The sequence below is a fragment of the Epinephelus fuscoguttatus genome, linkage group LG17 (assembly GCF_011397635.1).
Source record: "Epinephelus fuscoguttatus linkage group LG17, E.fuscoguttatus.final_Chr_v1".
Taxonomy (NCBI): Eukaryota; Metazoa; Chordata; class Actinopteri; order Perciformes; family Serranidae; genus Epinephelus; species Epinephelus fuscoguttatus.
In genome coordinates this window covers 41,974,032-41,996,105 of record NC_064768.1, presented here as the reverse complement: position 1 = coordinate 41,996,105, position 22,074 = coordinate 41,974,032, and the positions used below count along the sequence as shown (strand labels likewise).

At 42.0% G+C, this 22,074-nt stretch overlaps 3 protein-coding genes across 17 annotated transcripts in view; 1 reads left to right on the top strand and 2 right to left on the bottom strand.

The window, feature by feature from the left end:
• LOC125904845 (regulating synaptic membrane exocytosis protein 2-like) overlaps window positions 1-4,852 on the bottom strand; it is a 29,871-nt gene extending 25,019 nt beyond the window's left edge. For 3 of the 9 annotated variants that reach the window (XM_049602513.1, XM_049602510.1, XM_049602511.1), the window contains exons 1-4: window positions 4,464-4,849; window positions 4,145-4,305; window positions 1,817-2,027; window positions 1,340-1,515 (exon numbers count right to left, since the gene is read on the bottom strand). In XM_049602513.1, the coding sequence (XP_049458470.1) occupies window positions 1,340-1,515; window positions 1,817-2,027; window positions 4,145-4,290 (533 nt within the window). In that variant the 5' untranslated portion in view covers window positions 4,291-4,305; window positions 4,464-4,849. Of the gene's footprint in view, window positions 1-1,339; window positions 1,516-1,816; window positions 2,028-4,144; window positions 4,306-4,463 lie in introns of all 9 variants that reach the window. The other 6 variants (XM_049602514.1, XM_049602509.1, XM_049602512.1 and 3 more) reach the window with 6 other exon arrangements.
• A 2,353-nt stretch (window positions 4,853-7,205) lies between these two features.
• Window positions 7,206-22,074, bottom strand: part of LOC125904859 (zinc finger protein 835-like) — a 111,012-nt gene continuing 96,143 nt past the window's right edge. The window contains exons 1-3 of one of the 6 annotated variants that reach the window (XM_049602549.1): window positions 15,080-15,212; window positions 12,715-12,942; window positions 7,207-10,794 (exon numbers count right to left, since the gene is read on the bottom strand). In XM_049602549.1, the coding sequence (XP_049458506.1) occupies window positions 8,681-10,794; window positions 12,715-12,942; window positions 15,080-15,149 (2,412 nt within the window). In that variant the 5' untranslated portion in view covers window positions 15,150-15,212 and the 3' untranslated portion in view covers window positions 7,207-8,680. Of the gene's footprint in view, window positions 10,795-12,714; window positions 12,943-15,079; window positions 15,213-22,074 lie in introns of those variants that run through there. The other 5 variants (XM_049602552.1, XM_049602547.1, XM_049602548.1 and 2 more) reach the window with 5 other exon arrangements.
• LOC125904890 (zinc finger protein 771-like) lies at window positions 15,518-21,197 on the top strand. 2 transcript variants are annotated; one of them, XR_007451543.1, is made up of 3 exons: window positions 15,518-15,915; window positions 18,217-19,486; window positions 19,518-21,197. XR_007451543.1 is itself a non-coding variant. In XM_049602604.1 (2 exons), exons 1-2 carry the CDS (start codon window positions 15,723-15,725, stop codon window positions 19,143-19,145), a joined length of 1,122 nt encoding a protein of 373 aa, XP_049458561.1. In that variant the 5' UTR covers window positions 15,518-15,722; the 3' UTR covers window positions 19,146-21,197. The 2 variants fall into 2 exon arrangements, 1 of the variants encoding a protein (XP_049458561.1); XM_049602604.1 differs by having other exon boundaries at window positions 18,217-21,197.

Genomic DNA, 22,074 nt, shown 5'->3' with positions numbered 1-22,074 from the left:
TTGTACCACAGTAGCCAGAACTATAACTATAATATTATTACTTTCATTAATGTTGTTGTAAGCTACTGTCATTACCTGCATCTCTCTCTCTCTCTCTCTCTCTCTCTCTGTCTCATTGTGTCATGTGGATTACTGTTAATTTATTATGCTGATCTGTTCTGTACGACATCTATTGCACGTCTGTCCGTCCTGGAAGAGGGATCCCTCCTCAGTTGCTCTTCCTGAGGTTTCTACCGTTTTTTCCCCGTTAAAGGGTTTTTTGGGGAGTTTTTCCTGATCAGCTGTGAGGGTCATAAGGACAGAGGGATGTCGTATGCTGTAAAGCCCTGTGAGGCAAATTGTGATTTGTGATATTGGGCTGTATAAATAAAATTGATTGATTGATTGATTGATGTTAGCCTGTGTGTTGTTAACCTGTGTGCTGTTAGCCTGTGTGTTGTTAGCTTGTGTGTTGTTAGCCTGTGTGTTGTTAGCCTGTGTGTTGTTAGCCTGTGTGTTGTTAGCCTGTGTGTTGTTAGCCTGTGTGATGTTAGCCTGTGTGTTGTTAGCCTGTGTGTTGTTAGCCTGTGTGTTGTTAGCCTGTGTGTTGTTAGCCTACGTGTTGTTAGCCTGTGTGTTGTTAACCTGTGTGTTGTTAACCTGTGTGATGTTAGCCTGTGTGTTGTTAGCCTGTGTGTTGTTAGCCTACGTGTTGTTAGCCTGTGTGTTGTTAGCCTGTGTGTTGTTAACCTGTGTGCTGTTAGCCTGTGTGTTGTTAGCTTGTGTGTTGTTAGCCTGTGTGATGTTAGCCTGTGTGTTGATAGCCTGTGTGATGTTAGCCTGTGTTGTTAGCCTGTGTGTTGTTAGCCTACGTGTTGTTAGCCTGTGTGTTGTTAGCCTACGTGTTGTTAGCCTGTGTGTTGTTAGCCTGTGTGTTGTTAGCCTGTGTGTGTAGCTGTGTCTAACAGTAGCAGCAGTAATCCTCTCTGAGCCGTTAATCTGATTACATCAGACACTGTCAGAAACAACAGAGCAAACTAATTAACCCTTCGTCTGACCAACTGGCCGTCACTCATTGTTAAGCCCCTCCCTTCTGATGGGAGTTCATCTGACCTGATGAGTCCCTGTAAAGGATCAGTTTGGTTTTGATGTGTCTGTGTCAATGACGTTGCCTTCATTAAAATCCTAATGAAACTGAATATTCAATAATTGAACGATTAGAACTTATTAGAATTTATTACTTAAAACAACTATTGGAACTGTATATTCATAATTTTAACCAACAGACAACAGGACTTCTTGGAAGAAGACCATGAGATGTGGCAACAAGATGGCTGCCCTCTGCAAGGGATCTACTGACCGCTCAGTGGCTCCGTTGCTCAGCAGCCCCGTGGCCCCTGGCGGCCCCTGTGTCGGTGTGTATGGAACCCCGTGTGAGCTGTGGGCGATGGATAGCAGCGACATGTTGGAGTGAAACTCCCCCGACCGCGTGAGGATCTCCTGCTTCTTCCTGCACACGTTACAAACCCACATCACCTGGAACAGGAAGTTACAAAAATAAACAGGAAGTAACGAAAATAAATATGTTAGGTGTTTCTCAAAGTCAAGAAAGGATCCTCAAAGGGCCGAATTTGAAGGATGTTACGTCATCGACCCGCCGAAGGACTGTTCCAAAGTCAAGGATGTGACTTTGAGAAACACCTGTTTTTTTCAGAAACTAACACCACCTGGAACAGGAAGTTACAAAAATAAACAGGAAGTTACAAAAATAAACAGGAAGTAACAAAAATAAACAGGAAGTGACCAAAATAACCCACCCACCCCCGACCACACTGACCTTACTGGCCCTCAGGGGGACGCGGCCCCCGCAGCGGGCACAGAAGCGGCTCTGACAGTAGCAGCAGGCGTGGCCGCAGCCGTTAGCAAACTTGGTCTTTCGACAGACGCCGCAAGTGGGAGACTCCGCCCTTGCTGTCTGAGCTGCCGGAGGTTCCTCCCCCAGCTTCTTCACCTGGTCCTTGTACATCTCAAACTGCTGATGCAACTTCCTGTGTGGGGGAGAGGGGGAGCAACAGGAAGTGCCTTTATTCTTTCACCTCTTATTTACTTGTACATTGTCACTATACATCCCTTAACGTGTTTATTTTTTCCCACAAACAGTTTTCTTAAATGTGGGTGGGGTTGTTGTTGAAATGTCCTAAAAATGACATTAAAATGTCAGCAAATTGTTTAAAAAAAAAAACAAAACATTTAAAAAAAAAGTTGAAAAAAAAGTCCAAAAAATATGAATAAAATGTCGGAAAAATGTTAATAAAATGTCCAATAAATATAAATAAATGTGCAAAAACTTTCTAATAATATATAAAAAAATGTTCATGAAATTTCCAATAAATATGAATAAAACGTCTGAAAAATATCATTAAAATATCAAAAAAAAAAATTAATAAAATATACCCCAAAAATCTTAAATTTAAGGTGTGCTGATGGATTCACGTCATCAACTCATGCATTGAGTAACATTACAAGTTAACGTTCCACCTTAAAAGTTGCCGGCAGTCGGCCCAGTGAATGAAGTTATTTTTTTCTCTTTCATTTTATAGTTGTAGTTTACTGATGTATGAACAGAGGTTACATAAAACCAGAGTGAGCGTCCTCTACTGACCAATCAGACTGCAGGGTTTCTAGCTCCACCTTTTAGTACCAGATCTGTGTGCTAGGTACCCCAACAGAGGGGGGACCAAACATGGGGACGCTAAGGAACGCTTCTGTTGGTACCATCCACAACTTTTTATAGTAGGAAGAGAAACTATGGACCAGTGGCGGCTGCTGGTCTTTCAAACAGGGGAAGCTCACTTCGGGTCGTCGGTGGCTTAGTGGATAGAGCAGGCGCCCCATGTACAAGGCTGTTGCCGCAGTGGCCCGGGTTCGACTCCAGCCTGTGGCCCTTTGCTGCATTTCTCACTCCCCCCCCCCCCCCCCCCTCACACTTCACTATCCTATCAATTAAAGGCAAAAAATGCCCATAAAAATATCTTTAAAAAAAACAAACAGGGGAAGCTCACTTTAAGTTTACATCATAACATGTGTCATGTTGTAGCGAGGCAGTAACTTATAAAAGGAGCATTTAATTGAAGCTGTTTTTAAACCACACTCATGCCGTAGAGCCACAGCAACACACACCTCAGAGATTTTCAGATGGGTTTAACAGTGAAAATGAGCTGTATGGCTTAGGGAAATCAGGAACTCTGGACGGCACTCTGTCAGAAGACTCAACTCGCCGATGCCGGTGTGTATTTCCAAAGCGCTGTCAATCACAAAGGGGTTCAGCCTTTTAGACACTTCCTCCAATCATCACGCAGACACCGAGCGTCCTCTCCCGCCTACTGCTCCATCAGGTCTCAGGGAAGCTGAGCCTCCCTGGAAGTGACGATCTTGTCACATTTATCCAATGAGCGTCTCGCTTTGCTGCATGAACAAAACCTGCTCAGCGCTGTCTCATAGGAATGCTTGGAGGCTCCGCGTCCACCGTGCTGACACGAGAGTGTATGACAGGGAGGTCGCGTTTGAAAACTGGTGATAAACAGCTGATGTTTGAACATCATAGTCGTGATGTGAAACGCGTCCTAGTGCACGTTTAATGCAATGTAAATTCTTGTTTTAATGTAAATTCAATAGTGCATATTTGACCATTTCTTCTATGAACTTTTAGGTCAAGTTCAGCCTCCCTTGTTGTCTCAGAGCAATCGGCCCTGATATGAACTGAACCGGACTGGACCAGACTGGACCAGACTGGACCAGACTTTCAGTGGAGAAATAAAGACTTGATGTTCAGCTGCTTCGTGTGCCTGTGTTGTTGACATTGGTCTCTGTGACCAGTTTACATGAATCATGTTGATCAGAAATAAAACTCATCATAATACAGAACCTCCTTCAGGACCCTTAGAACAAAGGTCAGAGGTCATATGACGTCACAGGGACCTCAGACGGAGCTGTGATGTCATCTTACTGCAGTGAAACCTTCAGCCTCTCTGCCTGCAGGTGGGGGGGGGGGGGGGGGGCTTTCATTTTGAAAATTCATACAGGAAGCGCTGTGCTTTTATTTTGTCTGTCAGATATCAGTGATCAATAACAATGAGCTGCAGGTTAGCCCCGCCCCCCTCCTTACTTGAGCATGCTCTGCTCCTTCTCCTCCTCCTTCTTCTGTCTCTCCATCACCGACAGGATGATCCTCCGCTCCTCCTCCGTCAGGTGGCTCATGTCCGGCAGCTCCGGTCCCGGTCCCGGTCCGGCCCCGGCGGGCGGCCCGGACATCCTTCCTGTGAGCCGCTGAGACAGAGACACTGTCAGTCCGTCCATGTGACCGTCAGTGCGTCAACAACAACAATTATAATAATAATAATAATAACAAATGATGATGATGATGCCGTCAGATCATCCACCTGTTTCTACACATCCATCCATCCATCCATCCATCCATCCCTCACCGACAGCCGCAGCCGCGTCCTCTCGCCTCTTTATGCCGCAGTCATGTCGCCTCCTCCGGGGTAACTGAGCGGCGGCGGCTCCGGTCGGCTCTCCGTACCGGCGGCGGCTCTCATCCTCCGCTCCTCCCCGGCGGTCCAGCCCTCCTGCTCGGCCTGCTGATGTCGCGGTGTCCCGCTGCGGTTCCGCGGTGCTTTACAGCAATAATGGCCGCAGCAGCAGCAGCAGCAGCAGCAGCGGAGGAGGAGGAGGAGGTGCACGGTGTGACGGCGTCACGCACAGAGATCAGATGGTCACTGAGGGGTGGGGGCTGAAAAATAGAAATACAAACTAACAGATTAACAAATCTATAATTAATAAATCAATCAATGAGCTGATCGATGACTCAGATGATCCACAGCAGGAAGTCTTCTTATTTTAAATAAACGAAACAACAGTCAAATGTTGAGATAAAAACATCCAGTGGCGCCCTCTGCTGGACCGACTGACAACAACTCCACATCATGTTCTGAGTGATGACAATAATAATAATAATAATAATAATAATAATAATACCTACAGAACCTCCCTAATGACCACCAGAGCCTCCCTGGTGACCACCAGAACCTCCCTAATGACCACCAGAGCCTCCCTGGTAACCAACAGAACCTCCTTCATGCTCCTGAGGAGCTCCCTAATGACAACTTGTACCTCCCTTGTGACCCTTAGAATCTCCATAATGACTACTAGAGCCTCTTTAAGTACCAGAAGAACCTCCTCAGTGAACTGTGGCGTCTTTAGAACATCCTGTAAGACCCTCAGACGGTGCAGAGTTCATAATGTTTTTTACTTTGTGCTTTGTTTCCTCAGAACTTGAACTCTCTGCAAAGACAATACATTCAATTAGAACCTCATCTGTGACCTTTATAACTTTCTGAATGGCCATTAGAACCTTGATGACCACAAGTCTTATGTACATTTGTATTTAATTCTTGTTTGAACAGGTGGTTTCACTGTTCTAAAAATATATATATATAAAAAAAAAGTCTCAAAAAATGATAATAAAATGTTGGAAAACTATTATTGAATTGCCCAACAAAATGTTCAAAAAATGTAAAAATGTCAGAAAAAGATGTGAACAAAATGCCAAAAAAGTGTTGATAACTGTAAAATTATTTAAATGTCTGAAAAAAAATGTTAAAATATTGTCCATAGACCATTATTAAAATGTCTGAAAACATGTTGATTAAATGTCCAAAAAACATGATACAAAAATGTCCAAAAAAATGTTGACAAAATGTCGGAAAAATATTATTAAATTGTCCAACAAAATGTTTCAAAAATGTCTGGAAAATTGTTAATATTATGTCCAAAAATATTTTGAAAACAATGTTGTTGAAATATCCAAAATATATTAGTGTTCAAGAAAAAATGTTAATAAAATGTTTACAAGATGTTAACAAAATGTCCGAAAAAGTGTTGATAAAATGTCCAACAATATTTTTATAATGTCCAAGAAAAAATGGTGATTGAATGGCCAAAAGATGTGGACACAGGTCCTTGTGTCTACTGTTGGTGGGTCTTTTTGTGGTTGGTGTTGGATGGTGACTGTGTTTGGCTGAGAGGAACTCACCAGGACGAGGACATCAACTCACCTGTCTTTAAACTCTCCTTCTCCTGACTTTCAGCTAGCTGCTGGCTAACAGTGTGGTTACTTTTTACATGGTAACGTAAAAATTGTCACTTTAAAGAAGAAGAAGATCCACAGGTTAAACATATTTACAGTTGGGAAATATGAGCATTTTTTCAGGCCTCCAATACTGATAGCCAACTGACCCACCAATCACAGCCCTCTGACATCATCAGCATGCTGCCGCTGTGCATCTTTAAAAATTCTTTGGTGCTTCTTCTGAGCTAAGCTTATTTTACTCACACTGACCGAAATGTATGAGCTGCTGTAGGGTCACTGAGTTAGCTTGCTAACTAGGTAGGCTATGCTAACAAGTAAACGTGCCAATAGACTAGTATATTAGCAAGTTAGCTTGTTAAAATGGCCTACCTAGTTAGCAAGCTAAATCACTAACCCTACAGCAGCTCGTAAGGATTTCGGTCAGTGTTTCTGTGGATGGAAAACTAGCTTAGCTCAGAAGACGCACAAAGGAATTTTTAAAGAAGCACAGCGGCAGCATGCTGATGATGTCAGAAGGCTGTGATTGGTTAATTGCAATGTTGATTCAGGAACACGTCGTACTTAGCAAAGTCATGTCGTGCATATTCTCATAAATATATAAATACACAGGTTATATAAACACACAGTGAATATCTGCCCCGTCTTGTTATTTGTGTGACAGTTGTGGCTGTTGGTCCGTCAGCGGTTCGTCCTCCTGACGGCCTCACTGAGCTTGGACAGCTGATCTGAAGTCAGCTCTCACTCACACTGATGGTTAAAAGTCTTCACATGGAGTCACAGCTGCAGTGACTCATCAGTTTACTGACTGACAAAAAAACAACCAGTGACTATTTTACCGATCAGTCCAGTGAATGGATTCTCTCAACTGAAATTATGAGGGGCTTTTAATTTAAAACAGAAACAGTGTTCAGTTATTAGCAGGAATTATGGAGCAACCTTTTTTTTAACTTCAAGTTTCAGATTTTCAAGGTAGAAATGTTGGACTTTTACTTTGAAATATCTCTAAATACTGATCCAGTCCAAATATGTGAGTTTTGTGTCTGTGTCATCAGACATGTCGTCAACATCAGGAACAATATTTTTTATTTTTATTTCCAGTAAAACAAAAATCACAGAATAAAGACATATCTGTTGCGTGTTCATGGTTTTTACTTTTTAATTTATAATTAATAATTCGGGGTGTCGGTGGCTTAGTGGTAGAGGAGGTGCCCCGTGTACAAGGCTGTTGCCGCAGCAGCCCGGGTTCGACTCCAGCCTGTGGCCCTTTGCTGCATGTCTCTCTCTCTCTCTCCCCCTCTCACACTTACCTGTCCTGTCCATTAAAGGCAAAATGGCCCAAAAAATATCTTAAAAAAAAAAAAATTCATTTTACACTTCCTCTTAATATAATCCAATCAATCACATTTCCATAACACCTTATTTTGAAAACAGAACATAGTCACACATCCTCCCGCCAACTTTGCTTAGTCTGCCGCTAGCTTCCTGTCAGCTCGATGAAGGCATTATTCACTGTAACACAAATTAACATCACTATATGGTTTCACTAGTGTTAGCATTAGCCAGTCCCTTCGGTATTTCGCAGCAGCTTTTTTCGAGATAGTTGCGTCCTAACAAAAATTGTGATGAAAGTTGTGATGAAACGATGCCAGTGGGTGGCGCAATCACCATGACACCTAAACCTGGAGCCTAATAAAACCTGGGGCAGATTGGACCATGTATTCTGGAGTTAAAAACCACTTCCTGTTTGGTGGCAAAACATTGACATTTGCCGCCTCGCCATGGTCACACCGGTCGACAGCAACTTTTAAACTGCAACTTTTGATGTTAAAGGTCTGACCTTTAATGGTACGAATAAAAGTTGATCACATCAAATCTATAGGAGGAGTTCATTAAAATACGACCCCTGGAAAAAAACCCACCATAATTAATTCAAAATGACCGACTAACTGTCGGGTTCAGGGTATGGCTCCATGAGGCTTTTTTGTATGTCTTGGGATGCTACATGCGCCTACCATATTTCATACATGCGTCGAGAGGGTCTTGGCAACTGCCTGCTGTCAGTGCTCTGGCACCAACAAACTAACATTACTTCCAACCGCACACATTTAATTGAACGTACATTCTGGATGTGACAGCTTCTGTCATGGTGATTCATCTCGTCTGTGCTCCGCCAGTTTGTGCCGTTCCCGAATAAGTTTGGCGGTAGATTGAATTTGCGTTACTTGTTGTGATCGCAACATCACGTGTTCCTTGAGGGGACTGGTTAGCTGATATGACCACAGAAATTAGCGTTCTGCTACATTACTGTTGAGCTGTAGTTGGTTAGCTTCCTTGCTAACACTGCTAGCAGACATGATAAGCATGAGTTGCCGTACGTTTGACGCCCCTGGATAAGACATTCAAGTACTCTGATAGACAAATAATTTTTCTGTGGTAACACACTAAATCTCTTTGTGTTCTGGAACATCTGATTGTCAACATTTCCCAGATTTAACAATCAATAAATTAACGTAGAAAATAGTCCATGTGATTTCTGAAACAGTTATGTCTCTATCGATGATCAGTCAGCAGTGATGAACTCTTATCCTGCATCACGTCCGGACCGCGCACAGCTTCACTTCCTGTCTCAGCAGCGGCATGTTGCACCATGTGTCGCTTCATGTTAGACACCTGCGTGAAGCTTCTCCCACAGACGGAGCACCTGAAGGGTTTCTCTCTAGTCTCCCCTGTGTGCTGAACCATGTGTCGTTTCAGGTTCCCGCCCTGTGTGAATCTGACGCCACAGACAGAGCAGCTGAATGGTTTCTCTCCCGAGTGCGTCCTCAGGTGTTTCTTCAGAGCACCGCTTGCTGTGAAGCCTTTAGCGCAAATGGAGCAGCTGAAGGGTTTCTCCCCCGTGTGGATCCTCATGTGAGCCTTCAGGTTGTGCTTGTGGTTGAATCTGTTGCCACACTGCCAGCAGCGAAACGGTTTCCCTCCCGGTTCTGCCTCCAAGTTGTCCACCGTTTGGCTCTCGTCGAGCCCCTGCTGCTCGCCACCACACTTGTGTCGCCTAAACCCCGAAAGCCACGTGAACTTTTTGTCACAAATGCTGCAGCTGAACTGTTTCTCTCCTGTGTGGACAGCCATATGTTGAGTCATGTGAACCTTCTGTGTGAAACCTTTACTGCAAAATGGGCAGTTGAACGGTCTCTCCCCCGTGTGGAGTCTCTCATGAGTCTTCAGGTTCACCATCCGGCCGAATCTCTTCCCACACTGAGAGCAGCTAAATGGTTTCTCTCCTGTGTGACTCATCATGTGGCCCAGCAGCGACCGCTTGCAGCCGAAGGTTTTTCCACAGTCGGAGCAGCTGAATGGTCTCTCTCCAGTATGGATCCTCACGTGAGTCTGCAGGTGTTCCTTCCGGCCAAATATTTTCCCACAGTCAGAGCAGCTGAAGGTTTTCCTGCCAGTGGAGTTTGATCTGGTCTCTGTCCAGGTACAGTCCCGAAATTCTTCGGCCTTGGCACCAGTGTCTGGTTGTAAATCTGGATGTGAGTTCCTGGCTGGTTCTGGTCCTCCACAGTCCTCTGAGTAGGCTTCAGAAGAGTCTATGGACACTGGTCGTACTCTTCCTCCGGGCACTGGGCCTACTTCTCCTCCAGGCACTGGGTGTACTCCTCTACAGTGGTCTCCATCAGCTTCTGTTTCTACCTGTGAGGACTGAAGTTCATCTTCATCATCCTCACTCTTCATGGGAACAGGACTGAGCATGGACTCTCCGTCCTGGCTGCCCCACAGTTTAGGACGCTGAGCAGACTCTCCGCCACACTTGTGTCTCTTGAGCTGATAAAGCCAAGTGAACCTCTTGCCGCAGACGTCGCAGCCGAACCTGTTCTCTTTGGTGTGGACAGACATGTGCTGTGTCAGATGTCCTCCATGTTTAAAACTCTTCCCGCAGACGGAGCAGCTGAACGGTCTCTCTCCGGTGTGGATCCTCATGTGGATGTTAAGGTTGTCCTTGCGGCTGAAGATCTTCCCGCACTCGGAGCAGCTGAACGACTTCTCTCCCGTCTCTGCATCTCTGCTGTCCTCGATCTGACTCTGGTGACGCTGAGAGGACTCACAGGTGCACTGGTGACTCTTGAGCTGAGTGTACCAGGTGAATCTTTCGTTGCAGAAATGACAGCTAAAACGTTTCTCCCCCGTGTGGATGGACATGTGATACGTCAGGTTGACTTTCTGGGTGAAGCTCTTCCCGCAGAAGGGGCAGCTGAACGGTTTCTCTCCGGTGTGTGTCCTCATGTGGATCTTCAGGTGCGGACTGCGGCCAAAGATCTTCCCACACTCAGAGCAGCTGTAAGTCTTTTTACTGGCTCTAATTCTCGTACCGCCGGCAGGGACTTTGATAATCTTCAGGGAGTTTAAAACCAACTCAGGTTTTCTGTTCTCCATCCAACCATCATCATCATCATCATCACTGAGATCAGTCTTTAACTCCAAAGAGTGTGACGTCTTGGTGTCAAGTTCAGGTTGGAAATGTGCTTCTGACGGATTGCTCCAGAGTTCCTCCTCTTCCTCTTTAATGTGTGGGGGCTCTGGGTCCTCCTGGTCCACACTGGAGCTCCACTCCTGCTGCTCAGGGGGAACCTCTTCTTTAACCACCAACAGCTGCTGCTGGACCTCTGCGGTGGGACAAAGACACAGAGAGACCAATAGGTCATGGAAATCCAAACAAGAACAAAGGTTCTTTTTAGCATTTTGAGCATTTGAGGTCAACAACTCTCTGAAAGAACCCGTCCTAACCACCTTGGAAGAGCAAATTTAAGGCGTGGAAATGAGACTGAAAAGCAGTATGGAAGGAGATGAGCTCGGGCAGGCTCCGGACATGACAGAGGACAAATCACCAAGGTGAGCAGCAGCGGCGAAGAAAGTTATGAGAACAATGGTGAGACTGGGAAGTCTAGTGAAGTTTTGGCTAACTCTGGCATGCGGGCCGTCTACAATGAGATCCGGGCACTACGATCAGATTTTAAAAGTGATGTGAGTGATTTCTGACTTTGTATTCGTGTAGACATGAGGAAGGAGTGGAATGAGTTTCAGGAAGAATCAACCAGAAAGGCGACCTGCAGGTGATGGAGGTAGAACATGCCTGGGCGCCACGGCACTGAAGGACCAAGAGGATCTCCAAGCAAAGCTAACTGACTTAGAGGCTCGTTTACACCATAACAACACCTTCGCATATGTAGAATGCCAGACGGATCTGAGGGGACTGATCCACTGGAATTTGTGGTGAGGCTTACAAAATCAGAACTTGGGCCCACCACTACCCTACATAGACCCTGAGTGCCACCTGGCACTAGGGCTGCCACTAACGATTATTTTCATTGTCGACTAATCTGTCGATTATTTCTTCGATGAGTAAACTAATTATTTCATCGAAAAATGTGTTAAAATGTTGAAAAATGTCGGTCTGTCTTGCCCAAACCCCAAAATTAAGTCATCTAATGTCTTGTTTCGTACTCACGCCAAAGGGTTTTAGTTCACCGTCATGGGAGAGTGTGTAAAGCTGCTAATATCTGAACTTAAGAAGCTGCAGTAAGAGTATTTTGGGTACTTTTATAGTACTTTTCTATGAAAAATGACTCAAACCGATTAGTTGACTACTAAAATAGTCACCGATTATTTTAACAGTCGATTAGTCATCGATTAGTCGACTAATCGTGGCAACCCTACCTGGCACAAAGCCTCCCCATGACGCACAACCCAGATCATTGGTGATCTGCTTCCTGGAATATAACAATACCCATTCCTAATGAGAACACTGTCCAACATGCCTCTGCCTGAAGAACCTCAAGTCTGACATCCTCATGGACCAACAGAACCATGCAACATCCATGAGAACCCCAAACAACTTCAACCAGACATCTCATGAGGACCAACAGCTGACTGAGCCAATATGAGAGAAAAAAACAACTAAAGATTCCAGCCAAACTGTTTGAGAGATTTGGTGGATTTCTTAAGATTTGAGTTTGGGGAAACCTGGAGCACTCTTCCAAAGCAAATTCCAAATATCTGTTGCAGGAACAAACAGCTTGAGGAGCAGCGGAAATCACATACTACACCCTACATGCTCAGCGTATCCTCATAGAACAGTTCGTGTGATATCCTATGAATCTGCACCCCACAAATGATGCTACTACTTTAACGTACAGTTACGTAATCAACATAAAGTTACAGAGGTTAGGTTCACACAGATCCAAACACGTGACTCCAGGGGAAAGTTCCATTCACCACCCCAACCTGCCTCCTTGCAAGCACTCAGGACTGCTTTCTTGTTTACTGCCGTCAGCATATTGGTCATGCAGCCTTTTAAAATATGTAGAATATGTATGAATTGGGGTTCATTTGTTTTCATAGGAAAATACATAAAGATGATTCAGGAAGGTAGCAAAGGTACCGAGCGCGTCATATTTTAGGATCCACTGGCAAAGTGGGATAACTTAGGATGAGGACGTGTTGGACATACAGGAATGGGACATTCACTGAAGGATGTCTGAGGCATCATGGAGACAGAGACCCCCCTGCTTAACATGTACTAGTACCTGAGCCTTCATCATCTTCACTCTTCACAGGGACAGGAGTGAATGTGAACTTGGTGATATCAGCCTCCTCCAGCCCTTGAAGCTGCTCTCCCTCCTGACTGCTCCACAGTTCCTCCTCTTCCTCTTTAATGTGTGGGGGCTCTGGGTCCTCCTGGTCCACACTGGAGCTCCACTCCTGCTGCTCAGGGGGAACCTCTTCTTTAACCACCAACAGCTGCTGCTGGACCTCTGCACCAAACAGGAAACAGAGACAAACTGTCATCTGATGCCAGGTGAGCAACCTGAGAGGCTGCAGGATATAGTGCCCACACAAATTTATTATCACACATTTTAATCTTTTTTTCATACATTTCACTAATTTTATTTCTCCTGACATTTAAATATTATTTTTGTTTTATCAAACAATTTTGAGACATCTGATTAATATTTCTTTCCAGACTTTTTATTAATATTATTCGGACATTTCAATAATATTCCTCTGATGTTTAATAGTCATTTTTTTGACATTTTTCAATATTTTTCGGGCAAATTTTATCAGCCACTACATTAACATTATCTTTGGACATTCCTGTGACATTTTATCAGCATTTTTTTCAACGTTTTGTCAGTTTTTGGAGGGGATATTTTATATTTAATGAGATTTTTTTCAGACATTAAATCAACATTTTCTACTGACATTTTTTTGGACACTTTATCAACATTTTTTCAGACTTTTCATAGTATTTTCCATACATTTTTATAATTTTCCTCTGACATCAACATTTTTTGGACATTTTTATTTATTTTTTTTGGACAATTTTATGAACATTTTTTCCCGACATTTCATCAACATTCTTTTTTTAATTTAATCAACATTTTTCTGACTTTTTCAAAATATTTTCCAGACATTTTATCAAAAGTCTTTCTGATATTTTTATAACATTTTTAGGACATTTTATTAACATTGTTTTCAGACTTTTCATAATAGTTTTCATACATTTTTATAATTTTCCTCTGACGTTTCTTCAACATTTTTTGGACATTTTTTTACTTTTTTTGGAAAATTTTCTGAACATTTTCTCAGACTTTTTTTCCAGACATTTCAGTAAAAGTTCTCTCAGTGTTTTATCAGCATTTTTTCTTTTTTCAAACTTTTTATTAATATTTTTTGGACATTTTAATAATATTCCTCTGACATTTTATCAGCATTTTGTGGATGTTTGTAAATTTTTGGGATATTTTATATTGAATGAGCATTTTTTCAGACACTGAATTAATATTTTCTTCAAACTTTTTTTTCTGATTTTTTTTTAATTTTTGGAACATTTTATCAAAAAAATTTCAACCTTTTTTAAAATATATTTGGAACATTTAAAAAAAAACAAAACATTTTTTCAGACTTTTTTCCCCCAGACGTTTCAATAACATTTTTTTCAGACATCTAATCAAAATTTTCTTTGGACATTTTTGACACCGTTTTTGGGCAATTTTTTCAACATTTTTTTCAGATTTGTTTTTCTTTTCAAAATATTTCACTAACATTTTTTCAGATACTTTATCAGCATTTTTCAGACAATTTATCAACATTTTTTGGACATTATGTCAGTAAACACTGAAACACGCAAACAATGTTAATGTGTGGGGGCTCTGGGTCCTCATGGTCCACACTGTAGAACCCATGGTTTTAAAAAAAAGTGTCACAATTAATTTTTATGTTTTTTTGTTTAATATTTTTTATACTTATATAAATATTTATATATATATATATATATATATATATATATATATATATATATATGTGTGTGTGTGTGTGTGTGTGTGTGTGTGTGTGTATGTACATATACATACACACACACACACACATATATATATATATATATATATATATACATACATGTATATGTATATATTTAGATATCTTTGTTATATTTATATAAATGATTACAATATATATTTCTATTTTATAATTTTTTTGAAATTTTCATCATTTATTTGCTAAAATTACAACTTCTCAAACTGAGGTCATTAAGCAGCTGCTTTTATTTATAGATTATTTTTATAGCACATACAAATAAATAGAACATTTTTGGATCTGTAAAGCTGAACCATTTTCATCCACCAATCAATCAATAATCAATTCCAGTTTGAGCGCTGCTGTGACTGAGGTTACCATGGTGACACGGGGGTTAAAGGTGAGCTAGCTCCTTGCTAACAGACAGCAGTAAACAGCCGAGCTGACATGCTAAGCTAACGTTAGCTTCCTACTCTGGGCTCAGGTGTGAACCTTAACGATAAAAAATGAAAGCGTCTGTTCAAGACACAACCTGAAAACCAGCTAACGTTAGCTTAGCATCGTTAGCAGCAGAGCTCAGCAGAGAAAACTAACCTCTTCTTCTTCTTCGCGTGTTTAAAGCCTCGTCCGTGACGTCAGGCAGCAGCTTCCGGTGTGGGTCCATCTCTGCTCCGGTTACTGAACTAAACTCTGACGGTTTGTTTTTCTGCCGTTATTTAGATCCAGCTAACGGTTCACTCTGCTAACGCTGCTAATCACGGTCACACTGTCACTTCCGTGGAGACGTTTCAAATTAAGAGTGTCCTTTCCTTTCCACTGCCTGACAGAGTTAATAACAATAATAAATTAACAAAATGATGATGATAATACTACTGATAATATAAAATAAAAGTAAGTGTAGGAAAATAAATTTTATTGATTGATAAATGCAGTTAAAATAACAAACACTGTGTTGTAAAAAGCGCTGAGTATTATTGTGAAGGTCTGTACCACCGGAAGCTTTAAACCCTCTGCCGAAGTTACAGCGGAACCGGAAGTTCCTTTGTTATCTGTCGGTCGTAAGCAAGATCAGCGGAGTGTGTTTGTTGGTAAAGAAGTGTGTGTGTGTGTGTGAGAGAGAGAGAGAGAGAGAGAGAGCTCTGACCGATCCTCTGTGTGTTTTCACGCCGACGACACAGCTCCTGGAGTTAGCCTGGCGTGCTAGCTGTTAGCGGAAGTCTCTTATCAGAGTGTGAAGATGTGTAAAGTCCAAATGCTGAGAGCGTTGGTGAAGCAGCGACTAACTGCGGCTGCTGAAGAGATATTTGGGCTGTTTGAAAGAACGATAGCAGAGTACGAGGAGCAACTTTGTCGCTCAAAAGAGGAGAACGAGCGACAACGGAAACTACTGGACGCTGTTTACAACCCTCAGCTCAGGTTACACAGAGCAGGTTAGTGTCTTCTTCTTCTGTGGTTATAAACACAGAGCAGGTTAGTGTCTTCTTCTGTGGTTATAAACACAGAGCAGGTTAGTGTCTTCTTCTTCTGTGGTTATAAACACAGAGCAGGTTAGTGTCTTCTTCTGTGGTTATAAACACAGAGCAGGGTAGTGTCTTCTTCTGTGGTTATAAACACAGAGCAGGTTAGTGTCTTCTTCTGTGGTTATAAACACACAGCAGGTTAGTGTCTTCTTCTGTGGTTATAAACACACAGCAGGTTAGTGTCTTCTTCTTCTGTGGTTATAAACACACAGCAGGTTAGTGTCTTCTTCTTCTGTGGTTATAAACACACAGCAGGTTAGTGTCTTCTTCTGTGGTTATAAACACACAGCAGGTTAGTGTCTTCTTCTGTGGTTATAAACACACAGCAGGTTAGTGTCTTCTTCTTCTGTGGTTATAAACACACAGCAGGTTAGTGTCTTCTTCTTCTGTGGTTATAAACACACAGCAGGTTAGTGTCTTCTTCTGTGGTTATAAACACAGAGCAGGTTAGTGTCTTCTTCTGTGGTTATAAACACAGAGCAGGGTAGTGTCTTCTTCTTCTGTGGTTATAAACACACAGAGCAGGTTAGTGTCTTCTTCTGTGGTTATAAACACACAGCAGGTTAGTGTCTTCTTCTTCTGTGGTTATAAACACACAGCAGGTTAGTGTCTTCTTCTTCTGTGGTTATAAACACAGAGCAGGTTAGTGTCTTCTTCTTCTGTGGTTATAAACACAGAGCAGGTTAGTGTCTTCTTCTTCTGTGGTTATAAACACAGAGCAGGTTAGTGTCTTCTTCTTCTGTGGTTATAAACACACAGCAGGTTAGTGTCTTCTTCTTCTGTGGTTATAAACACAGAGCAGGTTAGTGTCTTCTTCTGTGGTTATAAACACAGAGCAGGTTAGTGTCTTCTTCTGTGGTTATAAACACACAGCAGGTTAGTGTCTTCTTCTGTGGTTATAAACAGAGTGAGTCTGTCACCGACACTGCTGCTTCTTCTTCTGTGGTTACAACAGGGCTGACAGTATTTATTAGGTGGTGCAGAAGGTGGGAGGGACTGTGTTCTTATTTTGGCTGAGGGGGCGGGGCTTATAGATTTAAATGGTTGTATTTGCAGGGTCTTTAAAAAGTCTTAAAATGTCTTAACTTCAATAAACAACGAGGCTTCAAACATCATAACATAATCTTATATTTGAGTTTGTGAAGTTTTAACTATGACACACACTTGATCTAATTTTATTCGTATATTTTTAAATTTCTTCCTGTGATACTGAGTGAAGCCTTTCTGTGTAAAATGTACTTAATACTGGCACTGACCTGTCAGCAAAACGTAGATTCTATTCACCATATTCCCACAATACCTCAGATATACTGCTGACCTGTGACGACTCAATAAGTTGAACACGATTTGTCCTAACAAAACAATTAAAAAGACGATATGAGGCCAAAATGAATAAAATAAGGTTTTAGGTAAAAAAATAAAAAAAGTCTAAGGTCAAATAAATACTTAAATAAAGATTATTAAATAAATAACTACAGGTTAATGGCTATAAAAATGACAAAAGTTCAAGGCCAAAAAAGGAAAAACAAGTTTGGGCCAAAATAAATAAATACATTTTTAAAAAAAAAAAAAAAGGTTTAAGGCCAAAAACACACACGAAATATCCAAAGGAAATATTTGAAAAACATTATTAAAATGAAAATAAATACATAAATTAAAAAAAAAGTAAATAAAATGTCAGAAAAACTGGGGGGGGGAGATGTGACAAATGTGTGGACCAAGTCTCCAGTGTTGGCCTGGGACAGTGATGGGCAGAGTCTGGAGATGTTGCAGAGGTGGAAGAAAGCTATCTGGGTAATGTCTGAGTGAGAGAGTGCTGCCCAGAATGACGCCAAGTCTCTCGACGTGGCTGGATGAGGGTACAGGGAAGTCTGATCTTGTGAGGGACGTGGGTGCTTTGGATTTTGGACAGGGTGTTTTTGGAACTGATGAGCAGGGGATCTGTTTTGCTTCCGCTGAGCTTCAGGAAGTTCCTGCTTGTCCAGCTCCTAATGTCCTCAAGGCAGGTGGTGAAGGAGGTGGGGCAGTGGAGGGTTTAGTGGAGATGTAGACCTGTGGAAATGAACACAGTGATAAATATTCAAAAATTATTATGATAATAAAATGTGTGAAAGTAAAGTTGTGTGGGCACTTTATCCTGCGGTGTGTCAAGTTGCTCACCTGGCATCAAATGACAGTTTGTCTCTGTTTCCTGTTTCCTGTTTGGTGCAGAGGTCCAGCAGCAGCTGTTGGTGGTTAAAGAAGAGGTTCCCCCTGAGCAGCAGGAGTGGAGCTCCAGTGTGGACCAGGAGGACCCAGAGCCCCCACACATTAAAGAGGAAGAGGAGGAACTGTGGAGCAGTCAGGAGGGAGAGCAGCTTCAAGGGCTGGAGGAGGCTGATATCACCAAGTTCACATTCACTCCTGTCCCTGTGAAGAGTGAAGATGATGAAGAGACACCTCAGTCTGAGGGACACCACTGTGGAGGACCAGGACCAGGACCACCAGGATCAGGACCAGCGCCAGGAGACTCTCCTGAACCTGACCCAGATACTGACGATAGCAGGGAATGGGAGGAGCCTGGAGAACCTCCGTCAGGATCAGTCCCTCTGAGCACTCCAAGACAAGGAGAGAAACCATTTGGCTGCACTAATTGTGAGAAACGATTTGGCTTCAAGAACTCTCTGAAGAGACACATGAGAACCCACACAGGAGAGAAACCATTTGGCTGCTCCCTCTGTGATGCCAAGTTCCTGCGTATGGAAAACCTGAAGCGGCACACTATTGTTCACACGGGAGAGAAACCGTACCGCTGCTCTGTGTGTGGGAAAACTTTCAATGAGAGTGGACACCTGAACCGACACATGAGGAACCACACGGGAGAGAAACCATTCAGCTGCTCCGTGTGCGGGAAGAGATTCCCTCGGAAGGATAACTATGTTCAACACATGACGTGTCACACGGGCGAGAAACCGTTCAGCTGCAGCGTCTGTGGCAGGAGTTTCTCGTGGCGGACACAGCTGAAAAACCATCAGTGTAGCGGCGGACTATCGTCACGGCTCCATCAGACTCGACCTGAGGAGAACAAGGAGAGTTCAGACAACGGAGTTAATGAGCAGGACAGCAGCCCCGTCCACCTGTTTCCCCATGCCGCTCTGTAGACCCCATCAATCTGCGTTCCTTTCCTGTAGGATCACACTCTGTCTGTTGTCTCTGGTATGGCTGCAGTGAGACTCCGCCTCTTCCTGTTACACTTATAATAAAAAACTGGTCACAAAAAAACTGTTACTCTGCTTCAGTTTGTGGGTCAGCAGTTAGCATGTCAGTTAGCAGTTAGCATGTCAGTTAGCATGTCAGTCAGCAGTTAGCATGTCAGTTAGCAGTTAGCATGCCAGTCAACAGTTAGCATGTCAGTTAGCATGTCAGTCAGCAATTAGCATGTCAGTTAGCAGTTAGCATGTCAGTTAGCATGTCAGTTAGCAGTTAGCATGTCAGTTAGCATGTCAGTCAACAGTTAGCATGTCAGTTAGCAGTTAGCATGTCAGTTAGCAGTTTTCAGTTTTGAGCAGGAATATGAACAGGTCAGGTTTCTTTATTGTCCCCTCAGGGAAATTTGTTGTGCAGCAAGAGTTTACATAAAACACAGTACAATGAGGGCATCATCATCAACAGCAACAATAATAAATACAAATCATGAGATAAAAAAACAACATACCAGTTGAATTACCAGTTGGTAATTTCATATCAAGTAAAAACTGCAAGAGTGCCTGAGTGCAGGATCACAGACAAGGTGCTAACTGCTACTGAGCAGATTTATAACACTTGGAATCTTGGAAGATCTTTTCGGCCTCCAAACAGGTGCCCTGAAACGGCGACCTGAGGGCAGCAGCTCAAACTCCCCTGGAAGCGGGTGGTCCTCACAGACCAGTGGAGCATCAGCCCTCCCAGTTATAGTTATGGCCTGTTGTAAATGGCCAAAAGCGTGTTCTGACTCCTCCCTGAGATTTTACTGGCACTTTTCACAAGACACTGGAGTCGATTCCTACAAGACAGATTAAAGTTTCCAAACCAAACAATAATACAAAAAATTAAAACAGATTCAATGACGCTCCTGTGGAAGAGCCTCATCATCTCATTTTCCTCAAGAAATAAAGTCTCTGTTGGACTTTTCCCGAGGTAAAATCAGCATGGGATTCAAAAATCAATTTGTTGTCAAGAACAACACCCAGATATTTTCAACTACACCAAAATCAATAACTTTTTTTTTCATAACGTTTTTTGTTTTGGACAAATTTAAATGGAGCAAAGACTCATCACATGATCCTGTTCCTCTCTCTCAGGAAGGCTGACAATAACGATGTGTCTGTTCCTATAAATTATTCTGCACTCACTGGTGTACATGATGTTAAGAAGAGGGGAGAGACATCGCCAGATGTTTTAAAACTTCTCTCTTGATCAGCTGTTCAAAGGACTTCATAACTAATCAAGTGAGAATCATTTAACTCTTCAGGTGTGTTACGCTCGGCTCCTGGGACAATAAGCCTCAGAAGTGATGTGCACAGGTTTTTGGTACCTTGCCACAGACGTGATCAGGTCCTGGGCTCTTACTCTTCGTATGTTTAAAAATACTGGTCACACTTTAACATCAGTAACAAGTGATGGTCTTTTCTTGTATCTTATTCAACTGTGCAGTAAAATCATGATGATCAAATTTTAAATAAAAACTATTGAGTTCATCAGCCAGATGTTTATCTGAGTGAAAGCCACTCACAGTGACTCCCTGCTGCCCTCATCATGTCATGTTATCACAGCCTGTCTTTAAGATGTTACTGCGAAGCTCTGCCTCAGTCTCATCCTCATACCTCACTTTAGCCTTTTTTATTTCAGCCCTCACCTCCTTCTTTAATTCCCTCTCAGAAACTATATCCCCTTGTCAAATGCATTTCTCCCATTCAGTATCAGACTCTTTGTTAGGAAAGATCATCACTGCTTTGGTAGCAATCACAGAGTCTTTGCAGAAGGAGCTATAACTACACGCAACCTTTAGGACATGAAAAGACAGGACAGGACAGGACGCTGGACAAACTTTAAGAAAACACACTTAAAAACTAACAAACATATGAGCAACACGAGCTGCTGGTCGCCTCAGAGCAGCACCCTCTCTTCCAGTTAGCAGTTAGCCGATCAGTTCAGTTACTCCGCACAGATTCACACCCACAAGAAGCATTTCTCACACATGATGTGGTCAAGGACTGTCAGAAATTTGTACATCCAATCATAATTTCCAACGAGAAATGGTATGATTTTGGCAATTTTTAAAGTAACGTTTTCCTTAAGAATTGCAAAAAATGTTTTAAACAAAAACAAATCTGTAAAAAAAACCCAAAAAAAAAACAGAAAAAAAAGGTTTTTTTTTTTGCAGATTTGAAAAAAAAAAAATTAAAACATTTTGAAAGAAAAAAATGGCCAAAAAAGTGTAAAGAAAACATGCCTTGGGTTTAGAGGTTTGTCATGTTTAGAATTTGGCACAAACATCCACTTGGGATGTGGTTCTTGAGATATCACATCACAAGAATGGGATGGATACAAGGTCAGTGACCTCTGAGCTTTGACACCAAGTTTTAATCAGTTCATCCTTGAGTCCAAGTGGACGTTTGTGCCAAATTTGAGTAAATTCCCTACGGGACTTCTTGTAATATAACGTTCACGACAATGCATCAGACACAAAGTGACAATGAGAATTGCAAAAATAAATAATTAAATAGATAAAAGAAAAAAAAAAGAAAAAAATGTTTTTAAAAAATGATTATACAAATATCTTTAAAGAAATTTTTTTAAAATCGTCAAAATATATATTTAAAAAAAAAATCACCCAAATGTTTTAGGAAAGAAAAAATTGTCCAAAAAATTTTGTAACAAGAGGCAAACACTGCAAACATTTTTTAAAAGAAAAACAAAGTACTAAAAATCTTGAAAGAAAAAAAGAATTGCCAAAAATATGAATAAAATATGCCATGGGTTTAGAAGGCATGTTTATTTTAAACATTGCAAAAATAAATGAATTAATTAAAGAAAGAAACAGCAAAACTC

What these genes read in the sequence shown, in the direction of transcription:
- LOC125904890 (XM_049602604.1), top strand. Translation starts at nt 15,723, where the DNA reads ATGTGTAAAGTCCAAATGCTGAGAGCGTTGGTGAAGCAGCGACTAACT. An exon ending in GCTCAGGTTACACAGAGCAG is followed by an intron (nt 15,916 to 18,216) that starts GTTAGTGTCTTC and finishes TGTTTGGTGCAG; the next exon opens with AGGTCCAGCAGCAGCTGTTG.